Consider the following 23076-nt stretch of genomic DNA (forward strand, 5'->3'; position numbering starts at 1 on the left):
TTAAGCGAGCCCGTCCGGATCCTCCGCCGTATGTGCGCTCACATCCGCTTACATGCCTCCTGAAGATCCTGTCCAGCAGGCTACGTCTGGGTGGCTCCGGCGGCTGATTCCAGTCCAGATCGGGAGGTCTCGTCCCTTGAGGCCCAAACACGTTCAGGTCTCTGAAACACTCTGTTTCTATCATCTAGAGGAGGAAACAGAGGACACGAAAACACGGGGAACGTCAAACGTTTGCTGATTTGAAAGTGAACGGAGCATCTAGGGATGCCTGGCTCACCTCGTTCTGCCATGGGATGGGAACACAACCCGTAGCAAATTTGGAGTAGAAGTCGTTGTCGGTTTGGTCCAAATTTACTCCCTTGACAGTGGAGAACTGCTCTATGTCCAAAACGTCCTTACAGTACACGGCCCGAGGCTGGGACAAGGGAATGACCGGGGGGAGAGCGACGGGGTCGAGAGGAAAATTAGCAGAACATTTATCACTGATATATCTGAGCACACCATAACAACCAAGCACTCACATCAGGCACGAAGGGAGGATCTACAATTCCAGCCTCCATCCTCTTGAAGTTGATGTTTTTGAAGAACGAGTGGGCCTTGCCGCCCGCTGCTCCATCCGCGTTACACCCAAGCCTCTGCTTGGGGTCTTTGGTGAGCAGCTGGCCAGGCAGAAGCACAGAGATGAGTCATTCAGGATATTTATCTATTTCTCTGCCTCTACACATAGCTGTATGATATGTCTGCAGACAGCCTCACCATTCTGCAGATCGCCTTCGCGTCCTCTGTAAACTTGTCGTTGTACTCCTCCTCTTCCTCCTGCACCCTTCTCTCCACTTCTTCCCGCTTCACTCGCTCTTTCCGAGCACGAAAGGGCGATCGTCCCGCGGTCATCTCATAAACGAGGCAGCCCAGTCCCCACCAGTCGGGGCTCATGGCATATTTTTCATTGTTGATCACCTCTGGAGCTGCAAAGAGGAGGGGAAAATAGCAGTAAGAAGAGTTTGTTAATATAATGACAACAATATCCCAGGTTTTACGCTGTGTGTCAGATGTTAGCTTATCTCATTTGCCTGTTCTGGTGTCCACCACGGAGCAGTAAGGCTAATTTGTTTATGTGGGTTGTATTATGACTAAATTCATAAATTGAGGAAAAGTTAAGAATTGTTACTGTGGTTGAGAAATGTCTATGCTAGAGCGAGAATGTCAGATGTTTTAAGAGTAGTTTAGCAACTTGCTTGCATGTCGATGGCCGAACTTGTTAACGTGTTGAGGTTAAAGTTTGCTAGCATGCCCAAGGACGTTTTCGGCAGTAAACAGCGCCCCCTAGCTGTGTTCGTTAGGAAAAAATGCTACAAGTAATATTTTAGCCACAAACCAATTTTATTTTTTTAATAACATGGAAAGACAGGCCAAATTAACCAAGTGATCTTAATAATACTACTAATAATTAGATTTTAGCTCGATTAGTTGAGTAAATTCCAGCAATGCATAGAAAATACCTGGAATGAAACTTTTTTAGCTGGTAAACTTCCAAGGTTTCTTCTCAGAAATAAAATGTTGCACATATTTTATTTTTTCCCCCAACAGCTTGTTTTGTCAGTGTGTCGTTAGCGAGTTATTTCTTACCCATGTAGCCTACTGTCCCCACCCTGCCTCTGATGAGTTCTCCTTCAGGCACTTTGATGGCCAGCCCCAGGTCAGAGATCCGAATGTGTCCTGCAACAAAGCAGCAGGTACATTATCAACTTATGTGGACAAAGAGCCCATAAATTAATTAGCTTTTAAAAACCCTACATTTTACTACAATTCTGAGGTATTAGTTAAATAAACAAAGTACTGTCCTCCAGCGTCGGAGAAAAGCTTCATACGCTAATCGTTGGCATGAATGTCTGATTAATTGGTGGATTTTAGCAATTATTTTCTCAACCTGGAATGATTTCACTGAAAATGAAAATATTTTCAAAAACAATGAATTAATGTACACAATTGAATTCAAAGAAGATTTTCTCCAATCTGCACACGTAACACATAGCAGGCGAGGTATGCATATCCAGGGATCACTGAGGCTGAGATTACACAAATACTGAGCGAATGAGAGCTGGTCATTTTAGTCATGCTTTCAAACTAAATATCTACTGGAGAAACATTTTAAAGGTCAGACGGGACAAAGACTGCTTTTTAGCCACAACGACAACAAGCGCATTAACAATCACGTACACTTTCAGACATAGGAACACTAAAAACTATCAGGCACGGTGGTGGCAGCTTCATTCTGAGGGGCTGTTTCAGTGCCTGTGGTAGTGGTGTGTCGCACAAAGTTGACAGATAATAAAAGCAAAGGACTAGCTCAGGATTCTTTAACTTAAATATAAACCAGCTGGACGAATCCGGGACACAACTGGATTTTCAGGAGGTTTGTGTCAGGAGAGCAACTAGTTTAAATAAACTAGCCATGTTCTGCCAGGAACAGGTCTAACATACGTTCAGAATTAAGCCAGAAGCTTTTTAGCGACTAAATTGTGTGTGTGGTTTGTCTGGGGCTGTGTGTGTATATTTTCACCTGTATGTGTAATTTGGAACTGTGTAGATCAGAGGAAACCCACAATAAAAATGCAAACTTGAGCATCCAGTTTGTGTTTTTGAAAATAACTTCATTCATGCCCATGATTAGTATGAATGTAAACATTGTAAAAATGGCATTATTTGCTATAACTTGAAATCTGATTAGAAAACTTACCATTATCATCTAATAAGATGTTTTCTGGTTTCAAATCTCTAAAAGCAGCAAAGAATCACCAGTCATCAATCTTTCACATACAGAGTGGAGGAATAGCGTTGCCAGATTCGTGCACATGAGATTGCTACCTGTAGACAATAGATTCCCTGTGCAAATGCTCGAGTCCGCAGCAGATCTGAGCAGCGTAAAACTGGACCCTGTCTTTGTCGAAGCCCGGCGTGCCCATGTTGTAGATGTGAAACTTCAGGTCGCCGCCGTTCATGATGGTCAGCACCAGACACAGTGCGTCTTTGGTCTCGTACGCGTACGCCAGGCTCACCTGAGGAAAGACAGAGACGTGCAACGTGACGCGGGGAAACCGCGTTCTGACACACACGGGGACGAAATCCCGCAGCTGCACGTTCAAGCAAGTGACTTTTACTCACAACAAACCGACTGTTGACTTTCTCCAATATCTGCTTCTCGTTCAGAGCCATGGACTCTCCTTTCCTCTTCTTGATCCTCTTCTTCTCCAGTTTCTTGCAGGCGTACATCTTCCCTGTTGCTCTGACCTGGCATGCGCACACCTGCAGAGGACGGCAAGAATATTGTCCAGTGTGTCACAGGAAAATCCCGAATGTCTGTTTTAGATGTAGCGCCCAGCCGCTTCTCTTACCTCCCCAAATCCGCCCTTTCCCAGCACCCGGTACTGTCTGAATGTGTCTTTAGTGATCGGTTGCCTGACGGTACACAGATACAACAGAATCCATTAATAGGTGGTTATGTGGTATCGATCAAGTCAGAGATATCATCTGCGGAGCTCAATGCCATCCTGACTCTGCTTCCTGTACAGAGGGTGGGGCTTCTTGGGTGTAATTTCACTGTCCAGACAGATGCAATCAATGCCGCCCTGAGAGCCTGCTGCCTACTTTGAATGACCTCAATATGCGTTTTGCATAGAATATTTTCACAGCAGGGGCATAGATCCTGCCCTGAAATGAATGCAAATAGTAACCAAAACCGATTTATTATCTGACAAATGTAGGACGGATGTTCCATTCAGAGAATGTTTATAAAGGTTTACGCTTCCACATAAAGTCTTGGCAGAGGCAGAGACAGAGACAGAGACGTTGACTGAAATCAGCCGGGATATACATTTCGGTTCCAAATCGACGTTTATTAAACACCTTTAAAAGAAACCACTCACTTTGTTTCTTTCATGCAAATCTGCAGTAACTGAAGTAACCTTGCTAACAAAAACAGAAATGATAAGAAGCAACCACAGATTTTTATCTTGCTTTCTGTATTGATGCACATCTGGCCCTTACTGCATAGTTTTTCTTCCGTGCTTTAATTTAAAGGATTCCTTTACAAATATGCAGCGCCCTTCAAATTATTGGCTGCTCAGATGCATGAAAGCTTTTAAGACATCCATCTTTTACTGCATTAGCATAATCTCACTGAAACATTTAGACATCTTAAACATTTAATTTCTGCATATTAACTCAGTAAAGGAATACATTGTAGTACCAAGCATGGTGGAGGAGTTGTGATCTTGTGGGCTCCTTTCATCTTTCAAAATGCCGGAGTATTGTTAGAGTTCAGAAATATGATTTTAACAAAGTCATATGTGCAACAAGTACTGATACCTCTGATGGCGATACTTTATATGACTGAAGGACAAGATAGCCCACAGCATCACAAATGTTCACCGTACTTACTACAATACTTATTCTCACACTGATTAAATTAAACATGCAAAAATGAAAGAATGAGTTTAAGGCTTGATTAATTTATTATAAGGCATTTTCCCCCGCTGGTTTCAACAAATCTGATTTATACGGTATAGGTTTTGGCATTTCGTATCATACTTCTAATCCTAAAGATAGCAAATGTTTTGCAGAATTACAAGCCGTAGATAAAATGTCACTTAAAGTAAATAATGCAACAGCTTTACAACCTACTTTCTATCTCGAAGCATCGACACATGCAACAATAAAATCTCAGATATTAACAATTCACCTCGCCTAAACTGATTTAGCTAATAAATCTTCTGTTGCAAAACATTTCCAGCTGGTTTGCTGCATGACCTTTAAGACTAACGTTGATTTTATTTGATTTTATCTAGCGGTTTAGTTTTGTTTTCCACAAGGCGTCGAAACAAAACCCAACAAACCTCTCCAGCATCTTCCACTGAAGAAAGCGGTCAAAGTACATGCTGTTCTGATAGTCTGAATACGGAGCTCCACTCAGGTACTCATGGACCGCCCTGGCAGAAAAGAAAAAAAAGCTCAGTCAAACCTCTCTGATCATACCACATGGACTAAATTTCAGCATGAGAAATGAGTGAGAGAGAGAGTGGTTAAAAATCTGGTCATGTGACAAACAGGTGAGTGAGTAAATGGCATCTCACTTGCGGCAGTCGCTGAAGATCTCCTTACATGGACTGAGCTCCAGGTTCTCTCTGCATTGCTCTGCAAAAACCTCGGCTATGTCTACTCGCTGAGGTGACTGCATCAACACATGTAAACACACACAGTCACAAGTATGCACAGATCCACACAAATCCATCACCTCCTAATGTATGCAACACTTCAAGATAAGGAGAAATCTGGTCACGATGGCCTGCAATCGTGTGTGTTTGGTTTAATTTATGATAGATTTAACGAGTGCGTTTCATTTTTAAACCATCACGTTATTTCTGTCATTTTTGCCTCCGATTCTTTTTTTGTTCCCCCTCATGACAACCATGTCAACCTCTGTCGAAGGTAATAAGTTTCCCTTTTGCAGTAAAGTGTCAACCTCAAAGGATGGACAGGTATGAAAACACGCGGTAGGGAAACTTACTTGTTTTGAAAGGAAGGTCTTGATGATTTGCTCCCCCCTGCTTTTTCTTTTCTCATCAGGTGTAACCTCATAGTCTTCCTAAAAAAAACACACACACATATGCAAAACAGAAGCGTGAGCAATGTCATGGTCACGACTTGTGCTGCACTTTCTTATCAAAATTATTCTGTGCTGACATTTTCTGTGAGGCCACATTTCATGTAGCATGACTATCACAGGTAGAATCATGACCAGGCCTGTTAATGACTTAGGTTTTTACCAGAAAGTAAAAAACAGCACGTCTGTTGAGTTTCTGAAGAACTCTCATAGAAAGAGGCCTATTGCACGGTGTCGTGGAAACAGTAAAAAAAACAAAACAAAAAAACATTAAAAACCGCCAAAGTAGTTTTAGATAAGTTTAAAGAGTTTGCATAAGAACATTGCAGATACGATCGTTGGCATGTTATTAATTTCTTTTTTAATAACTTGCCTGCACAGTTCTGTTTTTAAGGTTGAAGTGATCTGACATTATATTATTTCAAAGGATTCAAAAAGAAAAATAAGTTTAATTTTATTGTTAATCTTTCCTAATGCTTATACTCAAAATTAGACATACACTCCCAACTAACATTTTGTATAAACGTCCTGAAGAAACATGCAGACGAGGTCCTGGCACAGTTTTCTTCTGATATTTAACAACTCTTATTATACGAAACGGCAGAAACACATTTAAATTGGCTGGCTTCCTGGGAAGAGATTGTGCTTTTAATCATCCTCCACATATTTTTAAAAAAGAGGTTTTGGGTTCAATATCATATTAGAACATCCAGTTTTTTGTCCAAGATTTTAGAAACTTGGATGTGAAGAATTTGGAGGTAGTCCTGCTCTTTTATTTTCAATCAACTTTGTGGGATTCTGTGCATATTCAGTAGTACTAGCAGCAAAACAAACCCTCAGCCTTATGCTACCACTACCATGCTTAGCAGTCCTTCAAATTTTCATCGTCATTGAGACTAAACAGCTCACTTACTCTTCCACTTGTCTTACTATGAAACTCTCTCTAGAAGGTATTAACACTGACTGATGTGGACATCTGCGAATTTCAGTCAGGCTTCGGTGTATGTAATTTGAATAAGGGGTTTTTTCTCCATATCAGACAAATCACTTTGAATGAACTAAACCTTCTAGCCATCATCAGGAGTGGTCAGATATTCAGCCAGAATTTAGCAAAAACACTTGTTAATGATTGCAAAAAGCACGTGGTGCAATTTGTTAATATAACCAATCTGCTTGTATTTGGGCCTAAATGTGTCATTTTTGTAATGAATGAACAAGAAAGAAAAAATCCTCCATGATTTCAAACAAGTGCATTCACTTCTTTACTTCAAAAATCATTAAACTTGTTTCTCATATGAATCAAATACTCTTTAAAAACCACCAGGTCAAATGGGTAATTTAAATCCTTTATGCTTCATTTGGTCTCATGATTGTAAATTAATTATGTGGCTATTTGGAAGTTGTGTGTTTGAGGGTATCGCATGCTAAATGAGCACTACGTCAGATATCGCTTCCAACTAAAATATTGGGATGTATAATATGAACCCAAAACGGAAATCAAATCTTCAGAGAATCGGATCTTGATTGTCTGGAATACCTCAAGCTTTGACGGTGTGAGAAAGGAAAAGGGTAAGTTTATCGGGATTGTTCCACCCACACGACAGAGCAGAGAAGTCTATGCACTGAAAATCAAAAAGGGATGAAGCCGTGGAGAACACAAAGCCCAGTTTTCTCCATGGGAAAGTGAATAATCACTGTAACCGTAAGTAGTCCAGGTTGGCAACAGAAAGAGTTAGGACAAATTCAAAATCTGTGAGGCTGTGATAGACATCTGTCAGAAAAACACTCAATGCAGTCAGAAAGGTGAGGCAGTCAGAAGAGAAGAAACAGGCCAGATACACAATCAGGATATCAACCACGACCCTTCTCAGCCTGAGTCAGGGGTTGATCACAGACAACATTAAAATGACTGAATGCAGAGCCGGAGTTTATGTAGGTAGCAGCACCGGTGAGAACAATGAGCTAATTAGAATCAGGATATAATCATGAACCACGGCAGGAAACTCAGAGAAAACGTGACCTTGTTGTGTAAATGTGTCTATGTGAATGGATGAAATGGACTTGTGAATGTGAAAGAGCAAAAAGATAAAAACCAGATGTGCAAGTGAAGTTACCCAAGTCAAATAAAAAGCTAACTTTTCACTTCCATAAATTAGATTTTTAATACATACTTTAGTGGATCTAAGGTTCCTGCACAGTTCGGAAAAGTCTGAAATGTTCTTTTCCAAGTGTCCATAAGTACGGGAAAAAAAAACGAGTCATTAGGTTCATCTCCTGATGTCTTTCTTTCCTTCTGTACGTCTCTATTTGTGTCTGTCCGAAATTGCCACCTCAATTTCTTCATTTAAGTTTTGGCTTTTGGTTGATGCCATATGTAAAGCCTGTCAATTATCATAAATTCACTGTGAACATTTGTATTTCATATTTTAAAGTCGCACCAAATGTCCGAGCAGCATGAAAATTTGAGTCAGGAAAAGTGTGAAGTTTGTCCATCAAAAATACAGAAGAATCCTGGATGAAGCAAATGCTGTTTTTCTGTGAAAAAGACCTCTGACTCTGCATCTGACAGTCTCATTCACATAAACATACGCTGCTCCTCTGCTCTTTTTACTGAGAAAAACAGGCAATTGTCCGCTAGACATTTCGCAAAGGCAGCAACGTGAAAGCGCTCTGATGCGTTTCCCAGCCAGCGCTTTCAACTTCTGCGGAGGGACAGGGCAACGCAACATGGCGTCCGTGATGCAAACTGGCCCTGGCCTTTCTACTTGCTGGGCTTTTTCCAGCATGGGTCGGCGTTGCCTGGCAATCCGGCAGTAAACACGGTGGGATTCCTTGAGGTCCTGGAGTGTCACAGTGTGTCACACCAGCGTCACCAGATTTCCACTACAAAACGCACACACACACACACAGACACACACGCGCGCGCATTCACGGCATACACACAAAAGCCAAGAGCTCAGTTGAAACACCACAAAGCAACTGATGAGAAAAAAAAACTGTAACAAATATCTATTGTACACAAAGAAACACAGAAGAAGAATAGTGACTGTTAACAGAAGTTTCACTGATGATACACACACATTCATCTGACAAACACACAAACAGGCACTTGAACCAAGAGTAAAATAGCGGTCTGACTCCCACCCTTTGCTGGTGGGGGGGTCAGCCAAAGGGGAAAGGAGACGCCCCTTTGGCTTTTTGGAACCAGCAGGGTTCCAACACTCACACACGCACACCCCCACACACACACACATACATACACACACACACCCTCTTGTGATGCAGGATGGTTCTCTGGAAGCCCCCAGAGTACATTCCCTAAGCACTAAAAAAAAAAAACACACACACACACGCACACACACACACGCACACACACACACACACACACACATTCAAGCTTTTTCCTCCTCATTTTCCTTTCCCGCTAATTGCCCACTTGTTTATAAAATTTTCTGAATTGCACATCGACTAGATTGCGTAACATGCCGAGCGAGCCTCAAAACCGCTCAGAGCGCGCAGTGGTGTTATTTAATCACTCGATGCACAAGGATCCGCTTGGCCGTAGCCGCACTCAGACCCGGCTTATTGAGTGCCACAAATAATGCCCAACGATGAGCGCAGCGTCAGAGTTCGTCACATGGGCCGAGTGCAGAATTAGCCCCGGCATGTGTTTGGGATGAGTGTGTGTGAGTGGTTTCCCCCTCGTGGAGGTGGTCGCTTTTTGGAGTAGGTAGTTACAAGAAGGCAGAGCAGGGAAAGGGAGAAGGGGTGTTCTGGGATCGGGGAAACAATGATGTCCTTTCTGTCCTGTCACATGTCCCACATAGATATTCTGGGTGTTGATAGATAAAGACTTAAATGTGTCATGTGGGAGGTATTTAGTCTAGACAAGGAGTGAGAAATGGGAGTGCGAGGCTGGGAGGGGAGGTAAACGACCAGGAGATCTGCCTGTTTGAGTAGCCAAAGTTCTGTTGACCTGCAATGCAAACAGAATAGTTCACTGAAATAGTTGGTTTGTTGACTGACATGTAGACGCTGTTGTTGTTTTTTTTTTTTCTTCAACTCAGATAACATTTGTCTTTTGCTGTCCTTTACAGAAATGGTCACAAGCAGTTTAAAGGGGAAGTGTTGTGCATATTCCACACACTTAGTTATAGTAAAATCAACTATCCATGCTGCCTTCGCCTGCTGTATATGTCAAACATGACGTAAAAGAAATTTGAGATTGTCGGGCCTCTGTCTCTTTAAGAAGATCCGGCTCTTTCCGACAATTAGTTGTGAATGGCAAATATTCGAAACCAACTCCTTCTCGAAGACAATTCAGATCTGATTAATATCAGTCCAGTTCATTTTCAGATTCCTACCTAAGCAACTAATTCAATCCTGTTCTAATATAATACTGTTACATATAACAATTTTAGCACCGATATTTCACTCCAGACTTGCAACACATTTCACCCACTCTTGTAAACACTCTCTCCCCCTCCGCCATTAGCATTCGAGAGAAAATTCCTAGTGTGGCTCCATGCTGGTATCTACTGCATTAATTCTTGTAACATTCTGTTTATCTTTGCTCCGCTGCTTGATTTAACTTTCCACTGAAGGATTTCTTTTTCATTACACGGACTCTGTGCTAGCCTGAGCTACATCCAGTGGGGTTTTATGTCTGGAGAACCTGATAGGACGAATAACCATGCCAACGGGAAAGTTGTTTACAAGCAGAAGCAGCTGACTGAACTTTCCAAAGTTCAACAAACATTCAAAATAGGACTGCCAGATCCCTAACGGGCTGAGGAGGAAACATCGTGGTGGTGACGAAGCTCCAGAAAGGGGGAGTGTAGTGGAGGAAGTTTAAATTCTTTAAGTCATCGCTATGTGAAACATGAGATCCCTGGTATACAAAAACAGACTAAGAACAAAAACGCTGATAAGTACATAATGGCAATGGCATATCAGTCTGTGTCTGCATGTGCAGAGATGCAGCGTTGCCCTCCACCAAGACGTGTCTGCAGGAAAACATTTCATCAGGTTTCAGACTGAATGGCAGACTTCAGACACAGCAGAAGTAGCATCGCAGCTCCACGGGAGCTTTCTTCAGCTCTTTTACTGTGAGGACGTATAAAACAGAATGCTCCTTCCTGCAACAACAACCCAACATAATATCCCTCTGTAATCATTAATCGTTGGGGGTGTAACCAGAAAAAGTCTGTCTTGCAAAGCACTATTCAGCCGCTGTTTTAGCCTAAGATATTATTATAATTCCCAGATATGAGGGCAAATGCTTTGAGCTTCACCCCGTGTCTTTGTTGCCCTTATTTTGTAGTAAGAAAAAAAATAATTCTTCAGTTGTTTTTGTCTTTTTAGTTTTCAATTTTCATTCATTTTGTATAGCAGTTTTATTTTAATTTAACCTTCTTTCAGAAAACTCTTGACTGTCTTGTCTACACTGGGCCCACAAAATTAAGTTTGTCTCACAATTGCAGTCTTTCCCAACAGCCTAGTGTTGTCAAACAGGATTTGAGCGCTGATCAGTCCAGACTTGACCCTAGAAGGTGATGTGAAAGTCCTGTGGCCTTGCACCTACCTTGACCTTCACTAGGACACTTCACACCTTTTGTCCTGAATCTGCCACAGCTCAGATTTAAAGAACTATGCAATCAGAAACTGACCCACCACTGTCAACAATAAGTTAATGATTTCAATGACATTTTAAAAGCAGAAAAGTACATGACGTTTTGACAGAAAACTGGGATTGGAGGCTGGCATTCCATTTTCCCCAAACCTGGAGTCACTGGAAAACCTAAAGAACATTTTATCCATGCACTTTTTAATCATATCCTCGTTTATTTATTGAGGATGTCAATTTGGCCTTGGCACTTGAAGTGATAATCACTCACACAGGAAAGCAAATTACAGGTCTAATGGGGAACAAAGAGTTAACAGTTGACAACCCAGATGATGACGTCGTGGAGTGAGTGCTCCTAACGTTTGATAAGAAAGGGTGAATTACAGGGACAAATCCTAAAGCCACTGGCTAACAATTAGCTGCTAACAAAACTGAAGTTAGTATTTGCATCAGCTCTTTCTATTGACACTAAGTGAAAGACATTTTTTTTTTTTACTTTTTAAGGAATTTGGGCCGCTGTTGTGCAACTCTAACTCTTTATCTTAAATATTCAGCGTAATCAAATCTGACCCTAATACTTCTACACTAAAAGATTCTTTGAATCAGTTCGTAGGTTAGCAAAACCTTCATTCCTCAGCAAAAAGGTTACTTCCATGTGTTTTTTTAAGAGAACCCACGCTATGTTTGATCATCTCAAATGCCTGGGCTGGATTGTTCTATGTAAAGAGACATTTTCTTACTGCAAAGTTTGAGACTGAAAGCCTTTTCTACACCCAGCCTTCGATTGAGGCAGCAGAGGGCATGTTTAGCTCCATCCATTCACAAAGCACTTCTAAGGTAACAAAAGTAAAGAAAGCCTTATTAAAAATAAGAAATACATGAAAGGATTAATAGTAAAAATTTAGGCAATGTTGAAAGGTTGAAAACCTCAATGTGCTTACATTTGTACTTTCCTTTTTTTTTTTTTTTCCTTTTCTACATAAATCAATTAATGAAGGAAAACCTGGAGTGGGAAAAAAAAGCCCTTTAAATGTGTGTCCATGCGTACCGTTGCGTCCAGCAGCTGGATGCATCGTTGCAAGTTGGGTTTGGTCTCACAGTAAAGACGAAAGAGAAGCCGTCCAATAGGCTGCTTGTCGCAGATGCTGGCATAATCCCTCTCTGCAAAAGTATAAAATAATAATAAATAAAAAAAGAAAACAACTTTAACACGGAGCATTCGGAAACCCCAACAGCCAAACACACCCTCTTCACAGCAGGAGAGAGCACCAGAACCTACCGATGATTTTTCCCAGTTCAGCACACTGGCTTATGTGAGGAAAGCGAAGGATCTCCTTCCATTTTTTACTCCTGCCTTTCCGTTTTCCACCTCCACCTGTGGCGACACACACACACACACACACACATAGATAAGAGGGGGAAAAAACATTAAAACGACTTCAGAAAGTTGTCACGGACTTAACTTTTACTAGTGAGGGAACAGAGCCGTGGACTAATGCCTAACAGGAGTGGGAGAAAGTGGGGGTTAGAGAATGGGCTTTCCCCTGAATGAAATCATAGTCTCAGAGCGTATATATAATTCATAGATTACGCCTCGCTTCCTCTGTAAATTTCTCCGTTGACTTTCCTCCTTACTCAGAAGCTTCCCTGAAAGTGGGAACTGTGTATGTGTGTGTGTATGTGTGTGTGTGTGTGTGTGTGTGTTCGCTCAGACAGAAAGTCTGTTTCTGACCAAGTCCTGGAACCAAAGTCTCCGGACTGAGCCTGACTGGATTCCGTCACCCTCAATCATCAGACATCTAAGGGGGGAAGTGTTTGGCGGCGGCGTTCAATAATCCAATTTGTTTCTCATATTTGGCCGCTTCCACGTCTTAAATCCAGACCGAATCACAATCGTGTTTGTCTCGTACGCCGTGATTAAATAAAACATAATTTGCAGTGAAATGTGCCTTCTCCAATTGGAATTTCTTCACACGCTACGACCGCTCCAATGAGCTGACAAGCATTTGTCTCCATTTGCTGCTGCATCGGGTTTAGGCAGCGCGATAGGCACTGAGCGCTGGAAAGCAAGAGAGGAAACGACAAGCAGACATCTTTAAGTAATAACTCAGGAATTCGAGAGGCACTACGTCATGCCGGAGCCTGTGAGTGAAAGCTTTCGCAGTTTTCCCATCAATCCTTCCTGCTTGCGTTCGTGTTTTCATCTTTTCCGTTCCTGCTGCCTCGAGCACATCTGTTTACCCCAAATTTACTGCCGCAATATATTGGGTGAAACACACACACTTTAGTTTGTGAAAGTTAGATCATTTGTAGCGAACTTCCGACTCTCTACACTACACATTTTGTCACATTACAGCCACTCGGAGCGCTCACTGTGAAACATGGTGGTGGCAGCATCTTACTGTGGGGGATGTCTACATTTCTCAGCAGGTTAAGGGAACGTGAAAGTGTAGCAGAGTGGCTTTGCCACACTAAAAGACACAAAAAAGCAGCTAAAACAACACATTTCTGCACAGAACTGAAAAACAATTCTTTTCAGCATCTAATGGACGCTATAATTTCTACTTCTTGTAAATTTAGTGCACAAGATGTTTGCTAGCTTGAAAGGATCTCCTCATGTTCAGTAGTTTTTTTTTTCTTTACATAAGAAAACCTCACAACAGCAGAGTAGCCATATTGTCATGAGCAAACATGGAGGAAGAATGTCTTAATAAATGAAGTCTAAATGCCCCCTGAGATAATCATTAACCTCTAGTATCTGCTCCTCATCAACATTACCGTAGACCAAACATGCTACGTGTATATATATATATATATATATATATATATATATATATATATATACTTTTCCGTAGCAAAGCATTTTAATCTCTTTTATTAAAAACATAATGTCAGCCAAAACACACACAGCAGTACAGTGAATGGAGAAGGTCATTCCCCACGGGGGGACCGCTAAAATGAAAACGAGTGCGCTTGCGCTACTGTTAGGCGTCCGCAAATAAGAGGGTCCACCAAACGGCACAGATTTCCTGCCGCGGGTCAGCGTCGTGTTAAATAATTGTACTAAACACCGGCGGTTCCACCCAGGCATTCAAAGTGTACACAATGCCGAGACAACCACAAATAATGCAGTTCCTCCTTTTTCTGTCCGTGTCCTGTTTTCTTTCCCTCTCGCTGCGCCCTGAACTTGTTTATTTTCATCTTCTCCTCCTCTTTCTCATCTGCCCATTAATGCTCCTCCAAATTCAGTTCTTCTGCCTGAATAAAACAAGCAGGTTTTTTTGTTTAAGGTTCCTTTACATTTCACAAAATGCACTATATAGCACAACCTCTTTCAGCTGCAGGGTTTTATCTGTCAGGTCATAATAAAGCTGATTTCATTAAATGTTCTCTTTTTGTTGTTTACAAAGCAAAAGCAAAACTAAAATAGAAAAGCTTTGCCTAGAAAAGTAAGTTCACCCTTGCTGTTTCAGTGACATTTATCACTCTCGATCAATTCATTACTGGCAAGTGTGACTTCCTCTACGAAAGAAGTCATTCTGCTAACTGGCTGGTCTGGAGCGTGCAGGTGCTCAACACGAGGGGTTTAAAGCCATTTCCAAAATATCTCAGACTTGTTACTCTACAGTGAGAAAAATTATTTAGATATGGAGACATTTTTTCTTAACTATCAATCTTTTCAGGAGTTGAGGAACCTAAAGATTCACCCCAAGTTTAGATCATGCTTTGCTTTGAGAAATTAAAGATTTAAAAAAATGTTAATACAGTTAATAAAACTAAGAGGAAGTTGGGATTGTCAGGAGGACGTTCGCAAAGTTGCACCTGAATAAACTGAAAGACTTCCTAAACTGTGTCTTCTGGAAAGAGGAGACCAGCATCAATATGAGCACATTATACTATTAAACAAGGTGGAGAAAGTGCAATGATTTGGCAGCCATAAGACAGGTGTATCTTATACCAAAATATTCTAGAGTTGCATTTAAGGCCACTTGTTTGACAGCTTAACCTCAAGGGAGCTGTGCATTAACAAACATCAGCAGAATAGATCTACCTGGTCAGGCATAGCAAACCAGCTGAAAGTTTTCTTTACAAAGATGTGAGTGACTGATAAAGTCTTCTAGAAAACACTTACTTCAAGTTATTAGTACTGAAAGCGATTCTACAAGCTGTTAAATCATCAGGAGGACGTAGAGAGGAAGATGTGTGTTAAAAACAATCTAATAAATATTAAAATCTGCTGCACATTTTAAACAACTCTTAGAATCTAAAGACCGGACGGCCCGAATAACTACGTCCTAACGTGCAAATCCCAGAACTGCAGGTCGTTTTGTGGTTTAACTCCTTTTCAGATCTCTGACCGCAGAGCAAGAGGAGGTGATGATTGTGTATTGTCTTTGTCTGTGCTTGCCTATTGTCAGTGGTGGAGAACAACTGCAGCGATTACAGCTCCACCTTCACTTTGGAGAAAAACAGGAACAAAACAGAAGATCTGACAAGAGATAAGAAAATTCATGTCAGCATCTTTTGCCTTGATGTGAATTGTCCAACGTGTTAGCGTCCAGCTTAGCGAGGGACTCTGCAATGCAAGCTATTTACTTCTGCTTGTTATGATTTTGAGATCCCATTTTCTGTATATCATAGCATGCTTTACTTTTGATTTATGGTAAAGTAGCGCATAGTAATTACATGAATATTGATAAAATGAATAAAACACATATGTAACATTCAGTCACTGGACCTTATTTTCCCTAATTTACTGGCATACAACACTCCCCAAGCCACTTGGCAGTCCATTAGCATATCTTACCAACAGAATATTGATCAGCTGATCAGCTGATTCAAACTATTTTTTTTTAATAAGAGTTATAAGTATGTATATGAAAAGGAACCCAACCTCACCTGCAAACATGCAAATATTACTCATTTTACTCCGTTTCTAAGTTATGTTGTTTATGTCTTACTGGCATCAAGTTAAAGTTTTAGATAGTGTTACTATTTTGCCTGCTTAAAAAAAAGATATATTGACATTCATGGTTTGGAGCAAAAAACGTCACTTTTGTTAAGACAATGCTGTCATTAAACGGGTTTCCCCAAGTAAACAGTCACAACTAATTAATGCGCTAATATAATCTATAAAGAATAAGAATCAGGTATATTTTAAGCAAAAACGTTTTGAAGAAAAAAAATTCAAATGCTTTCTAATCTATGTTAAATTAGAAATGTCCCCTCAATTTATATGCAAATTTTATATTTTAGTTCAAAATCTTTGAGTCGTATTCCTTGTTTGTGTGCACAAACACGGTGAATTAAGCTAATTCTGATTTCTGATGCTAATTTTGTAGATGTAATAATAGATGTTATAATATGCTACACCCGTAAAAAAGAAAAACAATAATGTCAACAATCTTGTTTTTAAATGTTTTTTTGTGTTTACTGCAAACCATACCTAATTCTCGTTGTATCCCTGATGCATATCTGGCCAACGAAGGGGAAAATATGCTGGCAGGAAATGAGAAATTAGACATTGAAGGAAGTTTACAAAAGAATTAGTTATGTCAACAGAAAAAGAACCACAAGGATTTTTATTTAAAAAGCAGAGACAAACCCCCCACCCCCAACAACATCCATATGTTTTAGTCAATGTAAAGACTACCAGGAACTCTGGGGCCCTGCTTATAAAAACCAGGCTACTAACAGCATGAATGTGCTTGTAAAAGTCTATAAACCATCCTGTCTTGGCGCTCTGTTTATTTCCTCCTTTATTAAACCGTTTTGCTCTCTCATGGCCTGTCAGTTACACTTGAGCTGAAATATGCGCCGCTCTGTGGATTCCCTCCACACAGGAACTTGTCGGCCTAATTTGTTCCATGCACACAGTGCGGTTGCCGCCCTTTATTTATGTTTCTGCTCAGCAGCTCTGACATCACCGAGGCACGTCAAGTGCAGCAAAATGTAAGGTCAGAGAGGGAACGACAACAGTCTGGCACAACACCGGGGGGGTTCGGGGGGAGGGGGTGACGAACCGGTGGGTGGGGGTTACCGGCATCCCAAACATCTGCGTGTCGTTATCGTGACCTTTCTGCAGCAATGTCCTCCCGCTCGATTTAACCAAGACAGAGCGTCCTGCAGGGCCCGTCCATTCGCACGTTCAGAAACAACTGCTGAGCTGTGAGGTTATGTTCCTAAAGTGTTGACACTTAAAAGGATCTGAGGCTGCTAGCCTAAGCCACGCCCACCTCCACTTGGCCTCCGCCCCGAGCGTAAAGTTGGATTTTCGCATGGCCATCGAGACGAAAACCACATCCTGAGAGCCGCACTGTAAAACCCAGCGTACAGCAACAGCTGCAGCAGAATGCGCCGTGAACGCACCGGTAGAGCGGAGCGCTGCGAGTACCTCGTGAGCTACTCTCTACGCCCACGCCGTGCAAAAAGCGAGAAGGATTTTTGGTCGATTTCTGCACTCATCTCCTGCCTGCGCTGACCCCCTCGTTTTGTTCACAAACAAACCAATCATCCCTTTTGTAATGATCCAACTTTCGCTTCTTCTCACATCACCTCCTCTGTCTAAGCTGTTAAATGTCGGCGTCGTGGTTGAGTCATCCTCTGGTGGTCAGCGAGGTACTGGCAACGTTGAGGCCTACCAAAGCAACCAGACACTGATTCAAACGTCTTTGTTCTCGCTCGCTCTCCTCTCTCCCTTCCCTCCCACAGCGTCCAACTGCGCGTTTCTTAGAAATGCATTTGCATGGGACCTACGGGTTAAGAGGGGAGCTGTTCTCGAAATGCAAAGCATGGATGAAAAATGCACGAGTAAGTCATCAAGGAAAGACAAAAGAGCTTGCGTTGGCACTCAACAACATCCTCTTCCTGTGTGTCAGGGATCCGCAGAGAGATTCTGAGCAACGCACCGCTTTTGCTATATCACAAGAAGCATCTAGATGACAAAAGCGTCAAATATCAGTCCGCCGCTGGCAAGTCAGAGCAGAAGACACGAGTTGAAAAATCACACCTTTTTAGATTGTGCTGTTTTTTTTCCTGTGCTGTGTAACATTTCATGAGTGAGTGTTCTGCAACCAGAGGTAAATAATAATAATATTTTCCTGCAGAGAACCAATTTATTCTAAGCATTTAAACCCATCTGCACAAGTCCTGCATACTTTGTTGTCCAGACTCATTTATAAGTGCTACTAACCTTCCTATGTTGAGTTGAGATAGTGTCAATCTCAGAGTAAATCGATCTGTTCTCTGAAGGTCTCTGAGGTTTATTGGAGAACAAGTACGATTACGAAGACCCAGGAAAACAGCAAGCAGCTTGTGGTTTAACCCTACACTTACAAAAACAGGAATATCCACCTAAACCGACGGGCTGCGCAAGCAGGCCCAGGGAAACTCTGGCAGAGCTGCAAACATTCACAGCTTAGGTGAGGGAAAAAAATAATAATTGATCAACATCAGTTTTTACCCACAAGCATTCAAACACAACAATAAGCTATGTTCTGGAACAAAGCACACGGCACTTTAGATATAAAATACTACTGACTTTTAATTTGTATTTATGTACTTTTTGATTTTGCATGTGTCTTTGATATTCTTTTTCTTACTATAATTTATTTTGCTGCCATTGAGAAGTGCCAAACTGTTTCTTTCATTGCTATTGTAACAGTGGAAATAAAGATTAATCTGATTCTGAACATTACGAATATGAGCTACACCCTGAACACACCACAGTGCCCACAGTGAAACACGGTGGTGGCACCATCATGCTTCGTTTCAGCAGGGACGCAAAGCTAGACAGAGTTCGTAGGAAGACGGACAGAGTTAAATGCAGGCAATACTAGGAGAAAACCTGTTAGAGGCTGCAGAAGACATGAGCAGGAAGTAAAGGTTCACCTCCCAGTAATTCAATGACCCTAAACAACAATGGAGTGAGTAACACTCCAAAGGTCATGTGGCTGTAATTTCAGTGACCTGATTACAAATGCACTCTACATTTTTACATCTTTGTTTAAAAAAAAAAACAAAAAAAAACATCTTTACAATTATGCTATGGTTTCTGTTGGTCTTTTACATAAAATAAAAATAAACTTACACTGAATTTTGAGGCTGTAAGTTGACAAAAAAAATATTTCAAGGACTGTGAATACTTTAGCAAAACACTGCGCTTGACAAAACCTGATTATCAAATAGTTTTTTGTTTTTTTTTGTAAAGCGCTCCAAGTGTGTGTGGTGTGAGTGCCACAGGAAGCTGCAGGAAACGTTGGCCAGACCTGAGCCGAAGGGGAGGACTATAGCAGGAAGACGCTCTTTGTTGACCTGTTCCAGCATGATGTCATGCTGCTGCCTCTGCCCGGGGTCCTCATTATTACCATCCTCAATGAGCCTCTCCATCCACGTATCCCTCATTACGATCCGTAATAACAACGGGATGATTTGGCCGGAGCATCTGCGAAAAGCAGCGGTCCGTGACGTCCGACGTCTACCTGGTGACACCAGGCCATTCTTTCGGCAGCATAGGGGCGAGGAGGCGGCGGAGGGGGTGCTCACATGGTAATCCACTTAAGTGAGGAGGTCATAAACTCAGAATCAGTCACGGACAATAAAGAGGAGATGGTATCAGCTGTATGGACGCTGGCGCACAGCTGCTTTCCCATAGAGTTAAAGGGACGACCAAATCTAACTGGAACAATGTGGCTGCGTTTGGGACGAAAACCACTCATGTGGCAGAGGGACGCATGATTCAGGCAGTGGGTAGCATATTGCCCCTCAGATGCAATATTTGCTCAGAGCTTTATGAAAAACTACACAGCTGTGCCTATTATCCTGCCCTTATGTCCTTGTAAACACCGGAGCTAAAAATAGTGGCTGGCTCAAGGGCAGCAGCGGTGGCAGTGTGTTAACACAGAGTTGGGTGGTCAAACCAGTTTGCGAACTCCGGGGATGGGGAGGCAGTGTCATCTTCAAGCAGGAAGAAGTTGAGGGAGAAAACTTGCATGCGAGGCTGAAAAATATGTCATAAAAGCATTGCAGAAGGCTAGGTACATTTCCTGTCTGGGAACAGTCAGGTGCCCAGAGTTTCCTGCTCTATAAATAAAATCTGGAATGTTATGGTGGGGGTGGAGGGCATGGAATAGACAGAAATCATATAACACGTAGGGCTGTCCGATCAAAGGACTACACACACACACACACACCAAACACAGCGCTCAGGGCATGCTGGGTAATACACACTGTTTGTTCATCCATAAAGGTCCGGGATGACTGAGCATAGTCCATATGAGGCCAGCCTTAATAGGCTGCTTCTTCACTCTAACAAGGTGTTGTGTTGTTTGCTCACCTTTGAGTGTTTTCATACTGTGAATGGTACGACTCCGTCATCCCAAAGGATGATCTTTATTTATTTATTTATTTATTTTATTTGTTCCAGTTTCACTGAGGAAAGCCCTCAAAAGTGAGGGAAGCGAAACAGACTTATCAACCTCATGGAAAAAACATTCATAAGAGCAGCAAAAAGCCCCTCCCTCCAAAAAAAATAAAAATAAAGGTTAAAGTGATTATGTGTCCAACTCAAGTTGTTTCCGTCTTCCCTATTTGTTCCCACACACACAGTTTGTTACTTGTGTCATTCCTTTGTTGTTATTTCATGTCCTTTCGTCCCTAAAGGGCAACATTCTTTGAAAGAAGGAAATAATAAAAACCTTTTTTAGGAGCCTGTTGTCTCCTTACGCGAGTTTAAACTCTTTGGGATCAGCATTTTTAAAATTGTCTGTGTTTCAGGGGAAACTTGCTTCTTACTCAGCTGCATTTTTTTGTTGTTGTTGTTGTTCATGTTTGTTGTTAGAAGCTCATAGAAGGCCTCAAATTAAAGGGGGATTTACAGCGTTTTAGCAATGTCGGGTCTAATAGCCACGCCACTGTAAGCACTGAGGAATACACACACCCAGGTTCAGCCTGAGCAATCCCATTCGTCCGATTGCTTGCTAACACAAAAAGCAAATCAGCCAATCAGATGACAGTAACTCTGAGCAAGCTTAATCACAGCATCAGAATCAAGATGAAAGCGACATGTAGCTGGATTTGAATATGGCATGAGTGTTGGTGCCAGAATGGCTGCTGAGTATTTCAGACCCAGATGACGGGTTTTTTTGTTTGTTTGTTTTTTACACACAATCATCTCTTTGATTTACAGAGAATGCTTAGAAAAAGAGAAACAGCACCAGCAAAGGTCAGAGGAGGATGGGAAGAATGGTTTGAAAAACGTTGCCTCGTCCAATAGCTCAGACTACTGCTGGTGGTGTAACGATGAGCTGGATAGTTTCTTGGCACAGTTTGTGCCCCTTACTACCATTGAACATTGTTTAAACACCACAGCCCACCAGAGTGTTGTTACTGAACCATGTCAGTCCCTGTGTGACCTCAATGTACCACTAGACTGATGGCTACTTCCAGCGGGATAACGCATCACGCCACAAAGATCAAACAAATTCAATTTGGTTCCTTCAAAAACATGACACCAATCGTTTCCACAGACACCAGGTCATAATTAAACAAAGAATAATCAACGTTCAGTCAATACATCTGCAGTAACCGAGTGACGATTTCACGTCAATAAGGACCAAAATCTCAGAGGCAAGTTATTGAAACCTTGAAATTATGACACAGAGAATTAAAGCAAGAGAGAAAAATTGGCTCCAAATCGAAACCTAAAACAGGAGTTCACGTGTGTAAAGTAGACAGTCTGCTTAGGGCCCTCTGCTGGGTTGGAGTGGAACTGAGAGGACGTGGATTGACTCATGACAGTCTAACTAATGGATCAGTGACACACAGAGACAGAAACAATAGTCCAACTGAAGGAAGGTGCCCAAATGAAATGAAACATTAAGTGACACTTAATGAGATTTTAGTAGTTTTTAGTAGTTTTTACCATAGCTTTTCTCATGGTCACAGTACTACCAAAAAATATAGTGATGAAAGTCCATACTATAGAATCTGTTCCACTGAAATAAATGAACTTTTCCAAACTATTCTAATTTATTGAACGGATCGGTCTGCCTAGTTCTGCTTTCTGAAACACACCAGCAGTTTACTGCTGAGCTAAACAGTTGAATCATTTATGAAATCCTTGTGTTTTTGCAGGACATTTACTGTCAGACGTTTTGCACTGTCCAGCATTTTGCCCATCATTCAGGAAGTTGAAAACTTAGAGCATTGATTATTTGATTATGGCACATAAAATATTCATGGGCCAATCCATTACTGAGATATGCCAGTAGAGACGCAAACAGGAAAGAAAAAAAGGGAGAGAGAAATTGCAGGGTAAGCAATCACCCACAGTCAAACAATGGACAAAAGAGATTTCTGGTTGAGTTGTCGCATGCGTTCTTCGACTGCCTCGGCAACGAACTGGTGGAAATTCAAACGTTTCTGCATTAGCGCTGCTTTGTAAACCCATCCTGTCCACTTCTTCTTCAATTATTTCCTGTATTTCCCAGAATGCCACTCCACAAAACCCCCGGAGAACAGGCGTGAACTTGTTGCTTCCAGATGAGTTACGTATACTGTATGTGTGGGTAGAAGTGGGAATAACAATAGAGATAGTAGGAGCCAGAGAGCTGATTTTTTTTTTTTTTTCACTCAAGAAAAAATGAGTCACACTCCTACTCAAAACACAGCGAGCCTTGTGCCGATGGAGAAGTAGGTACCTTGGACTCTTCGCTGCTTCACAGCATCTGTGTAACTCAGGTAAGGCCTCAGCTTTTTCAGCTACAGAGGATTCGCTTAACAAAATAAAAAA

At 41.6% G+C, this 23076-nt stretch overlaps 1 protein-coding gene across 2 annotated transcripts in view; it reads right to left on the reverse strand.

Moving 5' to 3' along the window:
• Positions 1-23076, reverse strand: part of grk5l (G protein-coupled receptor kinase 5 like) — a 35453-nt gene that overhangs the window by 3342 nt on the left and 9035 nt on the right. Inside the window, exons 2-15 of one of the 2 annotated variants that reach the window (XM_081610539.1) lie at positions 12565-12660; positions 12334-12446; positions 5564-5641; positions 5130-5227; positions 4893-4985; positions 3393-3456; positions 3163-3303; positions 2866-3056; positions 2738-2775; positions 1627-1716; positions 757-965; positions 522-659; positions 278-415; positions 57-184 (exon numbers count right to left, since the gene is read on the reverse strand). In XM_081610539.1, coding sequence (XP_081466665.1) covers positions 57-184; positions 278-415; positions 522-659; positions 757-965; positions 1627-1716; positions 2738-2775; positions 2866-3056; positions 3163-3303; positions 3393-3456; positions 4893-4985; positions 5130-5227; positions 5564-5641; positions 12334-12446; positions 12565-12660 — 1615 coding nt within the window. Of the gene's footprint in view, positions 1-52; positions 185-277; positions 416-521; positions 660-756; positions 966-1626; positions 1717-2737; positions 2776-2865; positions 3057-3162; positions 3304-3392; positions 3457-4892; positions 4986-5129; positions 5228-5563; positions 5642-12333; positions 12447-12564; positions 12661-23076 lie in introns of both variants that reach the window. The other variant, XM_081610538.1, reaches the window with a different exon arrangement.

Source organism: Poecilia reticulata, chromosome 9, assembly GCF_904066995.2.
Source record: "Poecilia reticulata chromosome 9, P_reticulata-male-v2, whole genome shotgun sequence".
In the NCBI taxonomy this organism is placed as follows: Eukaryota; Metazoa; Chordata; class Actinopteri; order Cyprinodontiformes; family Poeciliidae; genus Poecilia; species Poecilia reticulata.